Source organism: Borostomias antarcticus (genome assembly GCF_949987555.1).
Source record: "Borostomias antarcticus genome assembly, chromosome: 3".
In the NCBI taxonomy this organism is placed as follows: Eukaryota; Metazoa; Chordata; class Actinopteri; order Stomiiformes; family Stomiidae; genus Borostomias; species Borostomias antarcticus.
In genome coordinates, this window is record NC_140236.1 from 4832870 (window position 1) to 4850798 (window position 17929).

At 43.0% G+C, this 17929-nt stretch overlaps 4 protein-coding genes across 4 annotated transcripts in view; 1 reads left to right on the plus strand and 3 right to left on the minus strand.

Moving 5' to 3' along the window:
- Positions 1–340: 340 nt before the first annotated feature.
- On the plus strand, positions 341–5530 carry chrna4b (cholinergic receptor, nicotinic, alpha 4b; the record flags this gene model as incomplete). Its single annotated transcript, XM_084461985.1, has 5 exons — positions 341–466; positions 1182–1226; positions 1388–1497; positions 2802–4275; positions 5405–5530. Exons 2-5 carry the CDS (start codon positions 1197–1199, stop codon positions 5528–5530), a joined length of 1740 nt encoding a protein of 579 aa, XP_084318111.1. The 5' UTR covers positions 341–466; positions 1182–1196.
- Positions 5531–8895: 3365 nt separating this feature from the next.
- On the minus strand, positions 8896–13348 carry zgpat (zinc finger, CCCH-type with G patch domain). The gene is made up of 7 exons (XM_084435791.1): positions 13219–13348; positions 12214–12872; positions 11961–12094; positions 11101–11256; positions 10872–10997; positions 10203–10626; positions 8896–9243 (listed from the first exon to the last, which is right to left on the minus strand). The coding sequence occupies exons 2-7, from the start codon at positions 12819–12821 to the stop codon at positions 9105–9107; spliced, it is 1587 nt and encodes a 528-aa protein (XP_084291917.1). The 5' UTR covers positions 12822–12872; positions 13219–13348; the 3' UTR covers positions 8896–9104.
- Positions 13349–15377: 2029 nt separating this feature from the next.
- On the minus strand, positions 15378–16804 carry LOC311329991 (tumor necrosis factor receptor superfamily member 6B-like; the record flags this gene model as incomplete). Its single annotated transcript, XM_084461941.1, has 4 exons — positions 15378–15853; positions 15947–16129; positions 16261–16654; positions 16796–16804. The coding sequence occupies 4 exons, from the start codon at positions 16802–16804 to the stop codon at positions 15597–15599; spliced, it is 843 nt and encodes a 280-aa protein (XP_084318067.1). The 3' UTR covers positions 15378–15596.
- Positions 16805–17224: 420 nt separating this feature from the next.
- rtel1 (regulator of telomere elongation helicase 1) overlaps positions 17225–17929 on the minus strand; it is a gene marked incomplete at its 5' end in the record, with an annotated part of 28558 nt that continues 27853 nt past the window's right edge. The window contains 2 exons of the mRNA XM_084436433.1: positions 17225–17358; positions 17653–17775. Coding sequence (XP_084292559.1) covers positions 17285–17358; positions 17653–17775 — 197 coding nt within the window. The 3' untranslated portion in view covers positions 17225–17284. The remainder of the gene's footprint in view (positions 17359–17652; positions 17776–17929) is intronic.

The following is a 17929-nucleotide window of genomic DNA, read 5'->3' on the forward strand; positions in this document are numbered from 1 at the left end:
ATGCAACTCAGCAGGCATGCAAAACTCAGCATAGCTGTCGAAGAAGAACTAGGCCTAGTCTACCGCTGATCCGCTGATCCAAACAACTTCATAGCGACACTGCACGCTTGGGGGTGCTGAGGAACATAGGAATGAGGTTGATTCATCGATTGTCGAGATAGTCGCGGACATCGTACGGTCGTCGCTGTTCAAATTCTGTTGTAATTGTTCCAATTGTAGAGAGGTTACATGTACAGTTACTGTTTAGGCCAATTCAGAGTGTCGCTGTTGTCTCCATACTCAGTTATATTCTGTTCTCCCTCCAGTCTGTCCATTGGGTGGCCCAAAGCCCCTTAAGGCTCATGCAGAGGAGAGGCTGCTCCAGAACCTGTTTGCCCACTACAACAAGCTGTCCAGACCTGTAGCCAACACGTCGGACGTGGTCCTGGTCCACTTCGGCCTCTCCATCGCTCAGCTCATTGATGTGGTCAGACAATTTAGCATGTTTTTCTGTGAAATTTTTTGCCAGCCATCCACTATGTTCTGCCTAATTAAACATGTTATATCAATGCTTAGTCAGCTTGTCTCTCTGGGACAACTTCAAGAGCCATGTATTACGCTGAAAAGGAAGTGTCTAAATTTGTCACGCTCTGGGACTTCTATACATCTATAACAGTATGTTTATCGAAAACAACTGTGTTCTCAGCTTTTTTCTCATTAACTCCACGCTTTAGATGAAACTTGTTTGCTCTGAATCCTCTTGGGGACTTCCATCACAAGGTTGACACACAATTAAAAGGCTCTCTCTCCACTCCCTTGGCTGCTGTCTGGAAAAGGAGTGGACTCTGGGTAGAACTAGCAGCCTGCTGGGCTCTGAGGCTCCTCAGGGTGGTTCGGCAGGACAGGGCTGGGCAATAATGGCTCTGAGATTGCAAGCAACCTGTGAGCAGTGACAGCTGCACACTGTAGATACGGGAACCTGCATCCTGGATTCTGAACAGGCATAGGGCACCCTACTAATAGGTTGAGAAGTGGTAGACATATATTTATTACTTATTCATACAGTTACCACTTCTCCATAGTTGAATTATTCAGCGGAAGGAAGAGGAGGCTGTAAATACAATGACAGTATCATGTTTTTTGCTTTAAATGCTTTTGGATTTATTGTGATAATTTGACGTAGTCCCTTTCTGTGAGAATAGGATGAGAAGAACCAGATGATGACTACGAACGTCTGGGTGAAACAGGTGCGTACGGACCCAGCGGTCCATGGGTTGATATCCTCCTGACTCGGTGTGTAATTGCCATGCTCTTAAGCATACGTTGTGGTAGTGTGTGTAGGCAGTGTGATAAATGACCGGCGTTGGGAAGCGATGTGTCCCCTGAGCCCCTGGCCTCTTTCTCGCAGGAGTGGAATGATTACAAGCTTCGCTGGAAGCCGGAGGAGTACGAGAACGTCACGTCCATCCGTATCCCTTCAGAGATCATCTGGAGACCGGACATAGTGCTTTACAACAAGTAAGGACTGCTGAGTAAGGAGTTCCTTCCCTACTAACTATAACAATATGGATGGAAATATGTATGAAATGATTGTACTGTAGGACTACTTTATTAGGATGATTTGGGCATTGTAGGATTCCCAAGCTTCATAGAACTGAAATAAATGTCCCAATTAAAGAGATATTGTTAGGCTTCTTTTAAAAAAACATTGGTGCCAATACTTTGTCTCAAGCCAATGTCATAATGTAATTTAGACAAGATAAATGTGGACGAGGTCAACCTTAATGGGTCTGGTCAGAAACGAAACTTACAACATGGTACAAGGCAATACATTAGTCAGGGAATAAAGAGGATGAAATGTAATTGGATGTGTTTCAAGGGGTCATGGTGAGCATGGATCACTTTGACTGACGCCTACAGTTGGACCCCTCTTATCTCTTAACACTTTACGGTATAGAGAGCTAATTAGAAAACAGGAGTTGATGACATAATAACTAGGCCGCTCATTTGGTGACTTAATTTTAGGGGCCACAAATATAAGCACCTTTCTTACCAACAACAATAATTATGTTGTAGAAAGCAATTGACCACTTGAGGCAGTGGGTTACAAGGGATTTTACCACAGCTACTGGGCGTTGTTAGGCCTGACGCGATAGCGGAGGGCCTAAAACCCCCGTAGCTGTGGTAAAATCCCCTGTAACCCACTGCCTCGAGTGGTCAATTGCTTAAGTAGAACACAATGAGTTCAGGGCTCAGTCAATTATGTGTGTGTTTTAGTTAAATTAATATTTGACAGCAGGTATTAGTACAAAGGGGAATTGAATTCCACCAACCCAGGGGAAATATGTACATGTATCAGAAATTGGTTGCCCTTCTATAGAAATTTCTAAAGAAGTATTTAATAGAACATCAATTTGGTTATAGCCAAGTAGCCATGAATACCAGTACAACACGTTTGAGTGAATGTTTTACTGTGGTGCACGTCTTAAAAGCACAATGTCACAATTCAGATCTTCCTGTAATACAGTAGCAGCTCTGACTAACTCTCTTTTTGCATTCCTGCAGCTCTCAACATGGCCAGACTAATAGTGATTTAATAATTTTAAACTCATCCTGGAATAACTGTTACGACAAACTGCTACTTTTTTGACTTGCAAAATTATGTTTTAAATTGGCAAACATCATCAATTCAAGCGGGATCAAGAAATTATTTGTTTATCGCCATTGACTACCGTACATATTTTTCCAAATTAAGGTCCCATGGGACGGCTCTTCCTGCTTCCTCTTAGGCGCTCTATAACCTGTAACCCCTTGTCCTGCAGTGCGGACGGCGACTTTGCGGTGACCCACCTGACCAAAGCCCACCTGTTCTACGACGGGAGGATCAAGTGGATGCCCCCGGCCATCTACAAGTCCTCCTGCTCGATCGACGTCACCTTCTTCCCCTTCGACCAGCAGAACTGCAAGATGAAGTTCGGCTCGTGGACCTACGACCGGGCCAAGATCGACCTGATCAGCATGGCCAGCGACGTGGACCAGATGGACTACTGGGAGAGCGGCGAGTGGGTCATCATCAACGCCGTGGGCAAGTACAACACCAAGAAGTACGAGTGCTGCACCGAGATCTACCCGGACATCACCTACTACTTCATCATCCGGAGGCTTCCGTTGTTCTACACCATCAACCTCATCATCCCCTGCCTGCTCATCTCCTGCCTGACCGTGCTGGTCTTCTATCTCCCCTCCCAATGCGGCGAGAAGATCACCCTGTGCATCTCCGTCCTCCTCTCCCTCACCGTCTTCCTCCTCCTCATCACCGAGATCATCCCGTCCACCTCGCTGGTCATCCCGCTCATCGGCGAATACCTCCTCTTCACCATGATCTTCGTCACGCTCTCCATCATCATCACGGTGTTCGTGCTCAACGTGCACCACCGGTCGCCGCGCACGCACGGCATGCCCCATTGGGTGAGGAGGGTCTTCCTGGACGTGGTGCCCCGCGTCCTGTTCATGAAGCGCCCCCCGGCGACCGCCAAGCAGAACTGCAGGAAGCTGATCGAGATGCTGCACAAGCCCGTCGGGGTGACGGCCACGGCTCACTCGCGGGCTTTCTGGGCCGGCCTGGGGGAGGAGCTGGGGCAAATGGGGCAGCTGGGTCACACGCTTCCGGCCACTCCCTCAGACAGCCCTCACGTCCTCGCCTACTCCCCCGCCCCCTCTCCCCCTTTGGGCTTGCCTTTGGAAGAGCACTCGCTGAAGCCCCAGGTCTTCTGTCAGTCTCCTTCCAGCCAGTACTCCATTCTCCCGGAGGAGCTCCTCCAGCTGTGCCACGCCCCCTCCCCTTCCTCCGCCTCTCCCCCCGCCTCCGGCCCGTCGTCCTCGACCTCGCCCCCTTCCCTGGCGCTGGGCCCCCTCCGCACCCTCCCCAGGGAGGAGCCGCGGACTCTGGCCCCCGGCGGGCGCTCCCTCAGTGCCGAGCACATGGTCGACCACCAGAGGGAGCTCCCGCAAAGAACTGGACACCGCTGTCGCTCTAGCAGCTTCCAGTGCTGCTGCCTGCGCGAAGACGTGGGCGGAGCCAACGCGGGCGGGAGGGGCTGGGGGGCGGCGATGGCGTCCAGGCCAAAGAGGCAGGTCCTCGTGGACCACCTAGCGAGAGCCTCCTCCGCCGAAGCCACCAATGGCTATGGGACACAGGACGCCACGGTTCCCAGAGTGTCCCCAGCCATGAGACGAGCCATAGAGGGGGTTCAGTACATCGCCGACCACCTCAGGGCAGAAGACGCCGACTTTTCTGTGAGTTCTTACTTAGGGAGGGCTTACGGGTCACTGCTAGGGGGATCACGGCCGCCAAATGACAAGATATCGATTGAAATTCTGTCCAGTCCACTTCATCAACCCCCTAGTATTTGAAAGCATGCGACCCCCTCTACAGTAGCCTAGCTAGATAATCAGTCTATTTTAAGGGTTTACGTACTGTAGGTGAAGGTAACATTATATGATTGTTCAATTGTATCCTAATGAATTAAGACCCCAGAGAAATTCTGAAATTGCACTGAAAATGTGACTAAAATGAACTTAAGACAGTGTATAGAAGGTAAAGCTCTGAGGTATTCTGATAAAATGAGACTGGACTTTAAATCCATTCATTCATATTACATGGATGGCTGGTTCCAATTTGACAATGTGAGCCTTTGCAGGTGTCCCTCCGCTGACCCCTGGTTTCATTCTGCCCTGTCTCTACCCGACACAGAGGGGACAATTACAGCATTTTCAGCTGCTTACACTATTTATTAAAATCTGTCACAGCTTCACAGACGAGGCATAACAACCACTCTAGCCTGCTACTCTTCACCTTTCTCACACTCCAAAAAGTCTAAAAACAATTGTTTTTTGATAAAGCGGGCTAAAATAATACAAAGTTTTTCCTTATTGTTTTGAATTGCAACCATACCATTGTCTTTTTCAGTAAGAAAAGAATGGGCGGCAAATAGCAATTATGTGGATGGTAAAATATTTAATCACAAACCTTGATTAATAATTAATTTGAGATTGGTTTGTATCTTCAAAAGGACCTGAGGAGAATATAATTGGATTCTGGACACAATGGGGATTTCTATAGGACTGGTGGTGGTTGAAAATAATGAGGGGAATTCCAATACAACACCAACTCCCTGCCATTCACGCTTGCCAGAGCAAAACTATGTTTGAAACTATTATGGCTGAACAATTTTGCCCTTGAATTTTTCATGAGCCAAGAATGACTGACATTTATGAGATAACTTCCTTGTAATCCCCACCCCAAAAAAATCCACCATTCGTAAGAAATCAATCAAGGGCAGAAATTGACAGCCTGTAAAATGTAGGCGTACGTAGAGCGGTTGAGATTTGAAATCACCCCCTCATGTCCTTTGTTCCCCACCAGGTGAAGGAAGACTGGAAGTATGTGGCCATGGTCATTGACAGGATCTTCCTATGGATGTTTGTACTGGTGTGCATACTGGGAACTGTGGGACTGTTCCTTCCCCCATGGCTGGCAGGAATGATCTAGAACGGACTTCAGGTGAAAGAGGGGTGAACAACAAGAGATTCTGAGTTGTATTGCAAGCTTACTTTTGAGTATATGAATTGATTAACTAATGTTTAAAAACAGTAATTGGCTTTTAATTGTTCTCTCTTTATACTGAACATGTGAGTCTTTGCAAACGCCTGATTGGCCCCTTATCAAATTCAAGGAGAAATGGAGTGAAATATCTTTGACTGATTCCACTGGGAATATGAATTCTTTATGAGGCCAAAAGGCCAGCAGTGAAAATAAACATCTTTCCTCACTGTTCCATGTCCACATTGAGCTCTGTAGTCCAGCTCAAAAACACGCACAAAAACAACCACACAAACATACATTGAGTACACACGCATAATCTTGATTTTTTTTTAAAAACATGTTCATTTATTTGGCAATATCTGTAATGTAATACTGGCTTTATTAAAAATACATTTTGGTTTCTTATAGTCTTTTCATAGTCTCTCATATGTGATCTGTTGGTAAAAAGCATCAACGATAACACTAATCAAACACAAGATCATTGAGTGCATCTGGTACAGTATATGTAGTAGTAGTATAAACTTTAATTTAAATTAAAGACAGCTCGGAGGTCCGAGGTAATATTGATGAGATGAAATATACAAATGTTTACTTTTCATCAGTCTGTTTCCTTTGTCATTTTTGCATTTGATTTATCATATTTATCATGTCACCGATCATATTAAATTATTAAATCAAGTATGTTATTTACAACCTGCCCAAGTGATTTCATAACAAACTTGTGTTCTGAGATCGTCTGTTTTAAAGTTACAAAAATTGTTTGCACCGTCATCTCTCTGTGAAATACTGATACTCCTGTGTTACTCGGAAGTTCTTGATGGTTTTCGCTGTGCCAGCCTCATTCACACTGCTTTTTAACCTCAGTGAAAGTCTGTAATGTTATACCTGAATGCCCAGACAGGTGACCTCAATCCTGACCTTATCCACATCTATTGTATTTCTACTGCCTCAGCAGTACCAATCATTGATCTGTGTAGAGAAAAAGTCAGACTAGAGAAAATAGCAATTAAGCGCAATATGGAAATGCAGCACAAAGTTAAATATGCTACTTGCAGTCCCAAGATTTCATTTTATGCAGCAAAAGTTTTTTGTGTGATTACAAAGCAAAGTTAACTTTGTGTGCCTTACATTTTACACTCCAAAAAAGATGAGATTACCATACTCTGGGGTATATGTTTAGCTCAACTATATTAAAATATTCATATCCAAACAGAAATTAAACCTTACTTGGTTCTTTCAGTTTACAGTGGCAACACAATGGATATGAAATTGGATGTCTACATAATACAATTTTCTTTGTAAAAGAAAAGTTCATTTCAATTACCAGATAAGATCCAGACAAAGCCTGTAACAAAGTCATATAATGGCATGAATAAATGCATATAAAGGCAAAGTCTTCAAAAACACCATTATCAATCTTCCCTGCCCTGCTTTGCGCCATCTGTAATATCATGGTGCACAAAAGGCCATGGAACTAAATTAGCTTAATAATTACAAGTAAATGTCAGGTTATTAAATTAATCTATGTGGAAAAAATTGACCTTTTAAAGTTAATCATTTTATTCATTTTTCGTATGTGGATTTGTGAATCCTTTTATCATCAATTTACACTTGATAGCTGTGGGTAACTTTGTTAGATGTGAGGTACAGTAGGCTAATTCTGTTGGTTAAATACCAACATTCTAGCTTTCATACAGTATTGTAATAGCTATGTGATACCAATGTTTTTATTACCTTTGAGCAATTAAATAAACCAATTCTGTTTCTACATTTTCAAATAGCCATTGGCCCATGAATGAATGATATTAATGCTGTTGGTGATCCAGTGCATAAATGACCTTTATGTAGAGAAGCAAATCTTTCATCCATTCAAACGGTTCAGATTCCTTTCAGAGATTGTGAAGCCATTAGGTGTTGATACTGATGCTCTTACTAACTGATCCCAATTCATCATTTAATTAGCCAAGAAAATATTGTAATGCCATATGTCTTAAGGTTAATAGAATAGGTGGCAATGCATTTCTAAAGATTGGATCAGAATCTTTCTGGGGAGGGAAAAGTTCATGCTAATAAATATCTAAACACTGACTATGTCAATGTCCATGAATTAATTAGAAATAGCAGATTTACAAAAGTACAAGGCAGATGAAATGTTATAAGGATACCCTTGGCCTCCATAATCTGAGGCTCTGTGGTAGAATATGTGAATTAGTATGTAGCCTAGCAGTTGTGTGGTTAGTTGAAAGGTTATTTGGAATCCCTATGTAAAACCACTGTCAAGGTGGCCTCCCAATCAATTCCCCAATCACAGATCCTTAATCACATAAGCCTGGCAGAGGTGATGTCCATTCAGGAAGGAAGGAACACCTCCTAATAGGCCAGTCACACCAAATGCATGACGTTGTATACAGGGCCCAATGAGGCCAGATAGATGGGCATACACACAAAACATACTGTGATCTGCGTCACCATTTCTCTGCGCTGCAGGGTAAAGTGGAATGGCCCTCAGCAAAAGGGTCAGAGCGCAAGCACGGCAAAACCACATATATCCCATAGGAACCCATTAATGTTAAAAACACACAGGCTCACAGTTACTTTATCCGTCTATGACCCCGCACAACGAATGCCCCTACGAAGGAACACTGTTTAGGGTCGCAAAATCATCTGCCCCAAAATTCCCTATAAGCAAGCAGTTACCTTATCCAGAACCTCTACTTAATAATGTGTTTGAAAGAGCAGGAGTGAGATAAAAACATCTGTCTGGATCAGTAGAGTATTTATATTCTCTATGTATATCCTTTAGTCTTCTGTACTTTTCTACTGCTGAAGCCCCAAATTTCCCCCACAGGGATTATTAAAGTAAGCATCTATCTATGTATCTGAGTATGTATGAGTTTCAATCTCAAGTGGGCTATATTGAAGGTGGTCGAGAAGCCCATCAAAACTCAAAAAAGGTCTGTGAACTCCTGTAGTTTCTATCTCAAAGTCGGCCATATTGAAAGTGGTCGAGAGGCACATCAAAACAGCCTCTGGCCATAATGATTACAGTCTATCAAAGTTTAATAAAGTTGATGACAAAACATAAAATATTAAAGCACTAAAGTGGACAAAGAACTTTCGTTTGTTGTACACAAAGTTTATATTTACAAAGTAGTGTACAGTGTAGTCTTTTGACATTGACAAAAGAAAACTTTCAAAATAAAGGAATAAAAAGAATAATCCTCTACTAACTAGTATTTACAAATGTAAAAGATCAGGTGGAAACTGGGAAAACAAGGCAAAACAAAAGGTCCAGATCTGTCAGAGTGACTAAGGAGCTAGCTGTCCCTTTCCCTTTCCACATATTCAGCACTTCAGTATAATTTTATAAAGAATATACATACATGCATGTAGCCACTACTAGTTAGCCACTCCTTATAAACATATCAACATCATCATCTTGACTCCTTCCACTCAGCAAGGACACTGTGACTCTGTGCGTTCCAATTTTTTGGACTACTTGGCGGGGGGGGGGGGGGGGTTAAAACTCTGTCATTTTCTTGTGAGTGTCGGCCTTTTTGTTCTCTCTCTGAATGGAGATCTCCTGAGCCTTCTGCTGGGCCAGGAGTCTGCGAGCTGCACACAACTTCTCCTCCAGGTGGCTCACCATGGCTGTATCCCTGGGGACAGTGGCAGAGGACCGTGGTGAGGGAACTACAGACGTACAGCTGCAGACGGGAAGGCTTGCAGTGTTACAGAATTGGAAAGTAGCAATCGACAGGAGAAAAGATGGAGAGATTCTTAAGAGGTGTAGAGAGCAGTTGCATTAGAATTAGCAAATATAATGGTATTCTCCAAATCACATAGGAATGTAATTGTTGACAAAAAGCATGTAGATGTGCTGGTCAAAGTTGAGAGTAAAAACGGGCTTGTATTGAAGTGAATCATGCCTCTGAATGAGCAGCAAAAAAAAACTGTCCAGTCCATTTTTATGCCAGTTCGTGATTATGGAGAAATGATCTATATGAATGCAGCAACCACTGTACTGAAAATGGCAATAATTGTAGTAAACATCACTGCACACTGTACGTGCTCTCAGGTCACGTAGGTCAATTGCTTGTATAAAAATATTGTTTTATGTACAAGGCCCTGTGGCAGAAGCTTCCCCCATACCTATCCTCCTTAATAACTATTAGACACACCACTCATCACGCTAGAACTCAGGTTAACTCTCCAGGTCCCTTTGGTCAGTTCAGAACTAGGAAGGTTTGCTGTTAGTTACTCTACACCGTCCCTATGGAACAAACTCTAGAACTCTTAAGTTGGACACTATTTTTCATGTTTGCAATTGCTTTCATTAAGCATGCAGCAACTGTACTTCATATTCAATTGTTTTCATATTTATTTGTATTTAACATATTTTGTATTTATAATTGTGTATTTGTACCCACATATTTTGTATTTATAATTGTGTATTTGTACCCTACAGTCTTTTTACAATACACACGGATCACTTGCAAAAGAGATCTTTTTCTCAATGGGACAACCCACACTTAAATAAAGGTTGAATAAAATGTAAATAAAAACAGTCATTTCAGATCTGGTGAGGTTTTTAAAATGGCAGCGGCGCTTTCCTCACCTTCCAGTGCGTCTGCTGAGAGACTCGGTCAGCCTCTGGATCTCCCTCTCCGTCTGGGTCACTCTCTCCGAGGCCTGGAACGACCTCACGTTAAGGCTCCTCTTTGTGCTCTTCCCTCCCCTGTACACGTCCGCCCCGGACCCCCGCGATGGTGGCGGGGGGCCACCGGCGCCAGCCTCCGCAGGATTAGACCCCCCACCACCCAGCTTGCGGTTGAGGAAGTCGAAGACGTTGCGGCGCCCCCCAGAGGGGGCTGCTCGGGCCCTTTTCCTTCTCTTTTTGCGGCCCACATGTGGACCGTCCTCAGAGGTCTTGCTCTGGGTCCTTCGCTGGGTGAGCTCTCCACACTGGTCCAGGGACTTGCCTTTGGACAGGACCACTGCCTGAACTGGCTCTACTCTGCCCTCTAAGGTTCGACCCAAACCTGGAGGAACAAAGACAGACATGATATATCGGATATAGGGAAGGAATTAGTACATGCATTAATAATGTGCTAATGATTTTTTTATTGTTTGACTGGCGAGTGTCAATAAGAAATTCACTGCTTATTATTGCAGATACATTAGGATGTTTGTTTTTTCCATCAGCGGCCTACTTGACATCTCTGAAGTCTACATTATATTCAAATGAATCCATGTTTTAAAAGTAAAAACCTATAAATATTAATACCTTTCCCATATTCATATCCCATTTTAATCATGAGCTTGGAGCCAATGCCTCTCGTGTGTGCCTCCCAGCCGCCAAAGGTGGAACTGCTTGACGGGGTCTTGTCGTCCTCTTGGGTACAATCCAAAACTGCGGGGTGACAGATGAGGTTTGTGTATGTTAGCTGTGTTGTTTCGAGAGCAGAAAACAGATGCTAGTGCCCTTTCCATTACAAAGACAGCCAGTTACCAACCTCTTGCAAAGGCTGTCTCCCCATCATCATCCTCAGATGAGTCAGAAGAGAGCGAATCGTCATCTCTCATTGGTGGGATGATCCCGTCGGCCTCCAGCACGGCGTCTTTGAGAAGGAGCGAGTTGAACTTGACTGTGTAGTAACCATTGTCGATATCTAGAAGACAACATTTCAATCAATCTTTGGTTAATTAAACAATCCATCACCAAAGCTCACTGGAACCTGAATCTCTACACCAGGGGTTCCCAACCTTTCTTCCCCAGAGCCCCCCACTTACACCTGATGGAATTTGTTTGAGGCCTGGCGCCCCCCCTGCAATTGTTGGCGCACCCCTAAGGGGGGCCCAGACCCCAGGTTGGGAAACCCTGCTCTACACAGTACTAGGGCTGGGTATCGAGTCGAATTTCAAGAATCGATTCGATTCCGATTCACAAGGTTCAGAATCGATTATCACGATTCGATTCAATATCGATTCAGTTACTATAACCTTTTTTTTTTTAGCTGTAACCTTAATTACATGACTGCCAAGTTATGCAACAAATCAATACTACGGCTGGGTATCGATACTGATTTCCAAGAATGAATGAATGAATCATTGAATGAATGTATGAACTATTCATACCTTAATTTATGCATTCATTCATTAAATAAAAGATCGATTTGGGGATTCATGAATCGATTCTGAATCATTTGATTCAGAATCGATGAATCAATTTTTTAAACCCAGCCCTACACAGTACACACTCTGCCTTTCAATGCAGTGATCAATCTAAAATATGCCATAGGCCTACATCTTGTAGCGGGCAAGTAAAATACATTTGGATAAAACAGCAGTTCTGCTACATGTGATCGTGGCCAACCTGTTATTCTAGCTGGGTACCAGATGCCATCTTCATGCAGGGCCAAGCAGGACGACCCCTCTTGAAGGTTACTGAGGTCAGCCTCCAGGAACTCTCTCAACTCCGACACCCGCACTACTTCACCATGGGAGAATCTGTAACAGCACACAGATAAGTGTCTAGCCAAACGTACAAACACGGACCCTATACCTCTGTTGGGGTGAGGGGGGGCAGACGTGTACACTTCAGTGAAAGGGGCGGAGAGATAGCCTACCTGCAGTCGTCCAGGAAACGACACTTGTCCTCCAGGAAGAAGGGACAGGGCTTCATGGACTTCTGAGTGGGATGGACGTACAGAACCCGCACCTGGGGCTCGTCCCCGTCTGGACTCTCTGTGCCCACCACCATTGCATTGTGGTACTCCAGCACCCCCCAAGAGGTGCGGTAGGGTGCTCGCACTTTAGTGCCGCTGAGTGTGTCTTCCTCTTCCTCCTCAACATTATCATCATCATCATCATCCTCATATTCGCCCTCCCTCTCTCTTCCTTTCTCTCTCATAACGTGACCTGAGCTGCTTCCAGGAGCCTCCGCCACCTCGGTGTAGAAGGCAGCAAACTCACTGTCCCAGCTGCCATTCGTCGACGCTGCATCTGCGGTTTGAAACTGGAATCCATTTCCCTCCTCAAGAGAAGCTAAGAGCTGGCTCTTCTTGACTGACACTAAGCTTGCTTCGGTGAGCTCTATCAGCTGAGTGAGATCCTCTTTCAGTTGGAGGAGGTCTGACTGGTGGGAGGGGTCGAGGCCAGCCGACAGGGCAGTCTCGACCTGCTGCAGCTGGGCTCTGTAGGCCGAGATGGCCGCCTCCAGGGTTCCTTCATCCATGCTGGGCTGCAGCGGCAGTTGGGTTGGGACCGGTCAACATCTAGCAGGAGTCTGCAGGTGGAGCAGGAAATGCATATGGATGAAGATTTTCCCATTCATAAGAACATGCAGCAAGTTACAGCTAATGCTCAGTTGTTGTTGTTGTTGTTATAAATCAACAACAAGCTGGGTGAGGTAGCTCGCGAGCCTACCTTAGACAAACCTCAGCAGCCCAGCTAGTTAGCACTTAGTTACATTACTAATTCTTGGCTAGCTAGTTAGCTAGTGCTAACACAAACTGCTGGTGTTAAAAGTTCACACACTACTAGCTAGCCATTGCCTAAAAGGTCCATTCCTTGGGTGAGCTACAGCTAGCTAGCTAACGAGCTATCTGTTACTTTGTCATCTTTATACTTACTGTGTCCTTCAATCCGTTCGACAATATTATATTACGTAGACTGAACCCCTGAAGGCTGCTTTAAATCACGACTAAAGGCTAAAAAAAGAGAACGGGGAAGCGCTAGTTAATGGAAGGCTACTGTCATGGGTAATGTGATGGCTTCCCTCTGACCCGGAAGCATTATTCTGACTTTCTCAATGTGATGGATTACTCTTTATAGCCACTAGATGGAGCCATATCTTCACGTTCATTTAGGTATGGGACGTCCAGGCCATGGTTTCACCTGTACCACTCATGAGACATGACCCAGCATTCAGCATTGAAATACAGACTAGGCCTGATGAGAAAACATGTCTTTATAGAAAATACTGTGAAATAATCATCGAATGTTGGATGTTTTTTCAACTTTGTTGTTCAAGTTCAAGGCTTTTATTGTCATGTGTATTAGGCTATAAAATACAATGAAATGAACTTGTCTCTATGCCACTAATTCCCTCCTATTGAACATGTTGAATTGCACACATGGCCTACAGTATCTGGTCAGCTGGAACCTACTGTAGTATTCCCAGCATAGCAACAGACCAAAGGATAGGCTACTTGACTTGACGAGGTGTCAACCTAGCTCCACCACTTTATGTTTTTGTACTCATATGTAAATGTGAAAAAATATGAAATGAAAAAGAAATGTGTTGACCGAACAGCTTTATTAGCACCAACACAAGCTTGACCAACTATGTGGTCTTGAAAAAACACAGGCATCAAAAAATCTCTTTCAAACTTTGGTCACACGGATATACCTTAAATTACTTCAGTAATTTGCAATGTCACTATGACAAAAACCCTGGATGTGGTATTGTGACCTATAAGCACTAAGTACTACAAATAACCGGGGTTTCCAGGAACTGTTTATCTAACCTGTGACTAATAGGCTCCACATATTTGTGTGAAATAAAAACATGTTGTTGTTCCAGAATACCGGCATGAGGTACGAGGGGTGGGGGACAGGTCCCAGAGCAGAATGATATGTACGTTAACCTCAAATGTTCCACAGAATCCACCGACTGTGACGCAATATACTCTGCACACATCTGTCTGGGTCTGAAGAAGCCTATATGCCTGCTGTTACAGGTGCCTGGGTTCCTTTGGTGGTAGTAGTAGTAGTACTACATAAACAAGTATGAGATAGAAGAACAGAACACAATCCCCACTTTGGAGATTAATACAGTATAACGAAAAATAAATAAAGTGAAGAGTTAGATATTGTCTGACAACCATTGATAAACTGCAGTACTAGCCTATATTATGGTCTTTATAAAGGTATCAAATAGACCTATTTCAGCACTCACAAACCGCCTGATTGAATACAAATGACATTTTCAACAAGTCATCTACCTATCTAGGAAACTAGGATTACAGGTTAGCAGCTAGTAGGGGTGTAACAATATATCAGGCCACAATATATCGCGATACAGAAACGTCACAATACGTATCATCAAGGTGAAAACAATATTGTGATATGTTTATTGTATATCAGTGAACGCTGGCTACACAACGCTGGTAACAAACACGTCTTTTGTCTCTAGGCCTCTCCATGATATTACAACAGTTAAGCTCTAAATTCACAGTGTAGTGGAGTAGAAATGTGGAGAAATGCACTATTGGTGTGAACAGCAGCGCTACTGCAACGCTCCACACCTGCCCTTAGTGTATCGTATTGTATTGTTATCGTCAACCCAATATCATGTATCGTATCGTGAGATTAGTGTATTGTTACACCCCTAGTAGCTAGAGGTTTGCACAACAGAGGCACTCAACATGTGCTTTGTCCAAGGTCGTCTCATGTGAGTCATGAAATGTGACTCATATGGCAGTGTTTACAAACAGTAGTCGTCTAATAAGTGTCTCATCTGAACATCAGATGTTATACAAATGACAGTCATGGAATGTTACTCATATGGCAGTGTTTATACAGTAGTCATCTAGTTAAGTGTCTTGAGTGGAAACGTTGTGGAATTTCACGTCACGTGGGAAGTCTACTACTTTCACAACAAGAAATCAAGAATGTGCTGTATGTGGGTGACGCATGCAAGGATAGCCTACTTGTGATTGTAATTCAAGGATGTTTATTTGTCATGAACGAGGTCTCACAGAGATAAAGATCACATTCAAACTGTAGCCTAAATATTCTCTAATACAGAAAATAAGAATGACATGAAAATAAGTTCATAAACATTTGGAGTAGAAAATAAGCTACATTTTCTCTGAAAGCTTTAAAAAGACAACAATGGAGCAGAGACAACAATGGAGTCATAATGTTGAATATTTCCATTTGGAAAAAGTACTTTTTATAACTGAATCAAGTAGGCTATATACCAATGTAATCCATGCCAAATTGGTCAAGAAAAATATTTATTTACTTTACGTTCTAGATGAGGCAGTCCAACCCTATCCAGAATATCTCGAATCACCTTGACAAATGATTGACTATGGCGGCTCTTGATTCTTTCAAGAAGTTCTAGGATGGACAGATCTTCATGGCGAGACTTTGCTTCCCTCTTAAGCACCATCTGGAGTCTTTTCAGTTTTCTGTCCGTCATAGACAGGGTCTGCTTTCCAATAAAGACCACCAGATCATTATCGCATTCCTCTTGATCTGAGGGGAAAAAAACGATGTTAATTCACATAATTGAACCTCAGTATAGCATCAATAATGACTGGCATTAGTAGTGGATTTGAATAGTCACACCTTCAGGTGTTGTTCTGCCCTTCTTGCATTTTGAGCAGTAAACATCATGTCTGTCTTCGCCAGGTATAGTGGTAATACCAGCTGCACACACAGAGAACGGCTGACACGTTTGCGTGCCGGAGGACTCGGATGAGAAGTGACCGTCTGGGCATGGTGCACACATCACATCTGTATCGGCTGTTCCTGTAAAGTTAATCAGATTAGTCTACAACATGCACAGACTACTGGACAGATCCAGCCATGGAATTACAAAACAGCTGAAGAATAAGTTCAAATAATAAGTAGCCTAAATACGTTTAAAAGTAAAGCCTCACCGTTTGCAACTACTCCTTCACCAAGTGGACACTTGCTATGCCTATAACATGACTCATGTCGCATGTAAAATCCATTTTTACAAGCGCACTCTCTATTAGTCCGGCTGGTGCACTGCACCTTTTCATATTGATTCCCATTGCAATACACACTGCAGTAAAGACACTTGTCAACGTAGTTCCAAATTTCGGTGAAGTGTCTGCTCGGACAAGGTCCGCACTCGGTCCTCCTGTCTTTCGTACAATGTCGGATCAAGTGTGATCCAGGTGCGCACTGCTCACAAACCAGTGATTCCCCGGTCACGTCATTTGTCCGTGTATAAGTCGGTTTGATGAGCCGTAGGGAGGCGTCACAGTAGGACACGATTGCCAAAAGCGGGAGAAGATATTTCAACAGCTGTATGTGGAACAAAAACATTGTCAGTTTTAACACACTAAACGCAAATTCTGAATATATAGCCTACAATGTCTCTCTTTTGCCGTTTGTTTAAAATTAAAAAAAAAAAGATAGGCTACAAAAAAATAAACTTTCACTTACCGTATACATTTTCGTAACTGGTTGGCGAATGATGCCAAGCGCGCCACGCCATCATTTATATGAATGAAATGACTCATGCCGTGACTATAGTCCCCTCCTCTGTAGTCCAAATTCTTTATTCACACCTCGCGCGTCATTTGTTTATTTTACAGCATAATGAATACAGACTGACTAATCATGTACTTACATAAAGGCAACCCAATTGCTTTCGACCTGGTTATAACAGGCTACATCCATACATCCTATTATAGGCTAGACCAAAAACATAAGAACAATGTAATAATGTAAATAATGAACACAATGACACAATAGATCCTTTTAATAAGAAAAACAACATATATAGCCTAACAATAGGAAACAAATATTGGATATGGTATATCCACCTCATACACTGATGTGTAGCCTATGTACAAAACAAATATAAAATCAGGTTTCATTTCATCTGTTTCATCTCCTAACTAACATCTGAATAAAGTCTCATTGTACTAGTTATTTTCGCTGGCTGTTGGGAAAGAAAGAGCTGATCTTGCTTTGTGTTTTCCCAGGCGTAGAGACACTTGAGTCTAAAAGAGAAGATTTATAGAAAATTGTGATTATTGCCTATGGCTTTGTCTATTCCTCTATCAAAGTCAACTAATTAACAAACAAATAATACAGGGTAAATTACAAAAAGAGGGCTACTACTGTATACCAGCCCAATCTCTCATGTATAGTATAGTACTATATTATATCAATGTTTCAACATTTCTCTTTCCTTTACAATTGCAGAACTTTCCGAGATACTGTTCTGTTGTTACTGTAACTTAAAACATAGCTATAAAACTATAAATAAGAATGCATGGTTGCAGTTTTTTCACCTTGTAACGGCTGTTCTGAGGTCCCAGTGGGAGTGGTCAAGGCAGTGACCGAGTCGCCTATCAAAGCGTCCAGCATCTCTTTGTACTGCTTCTTGTGGTGAGGTCTGATGAACAGCCCAAAGGCTGGGAATACAAAAATAGACAAATTAAACATAAGATTATCACTGTTACCTATATCACAAGATTGTCATTACTAAAATCGGAAAATACACTATGAATCTTTAAATAGGAAAAATGTTTTCCAAGAATTGTATTTGAGTTATTTTTGGGATCCACA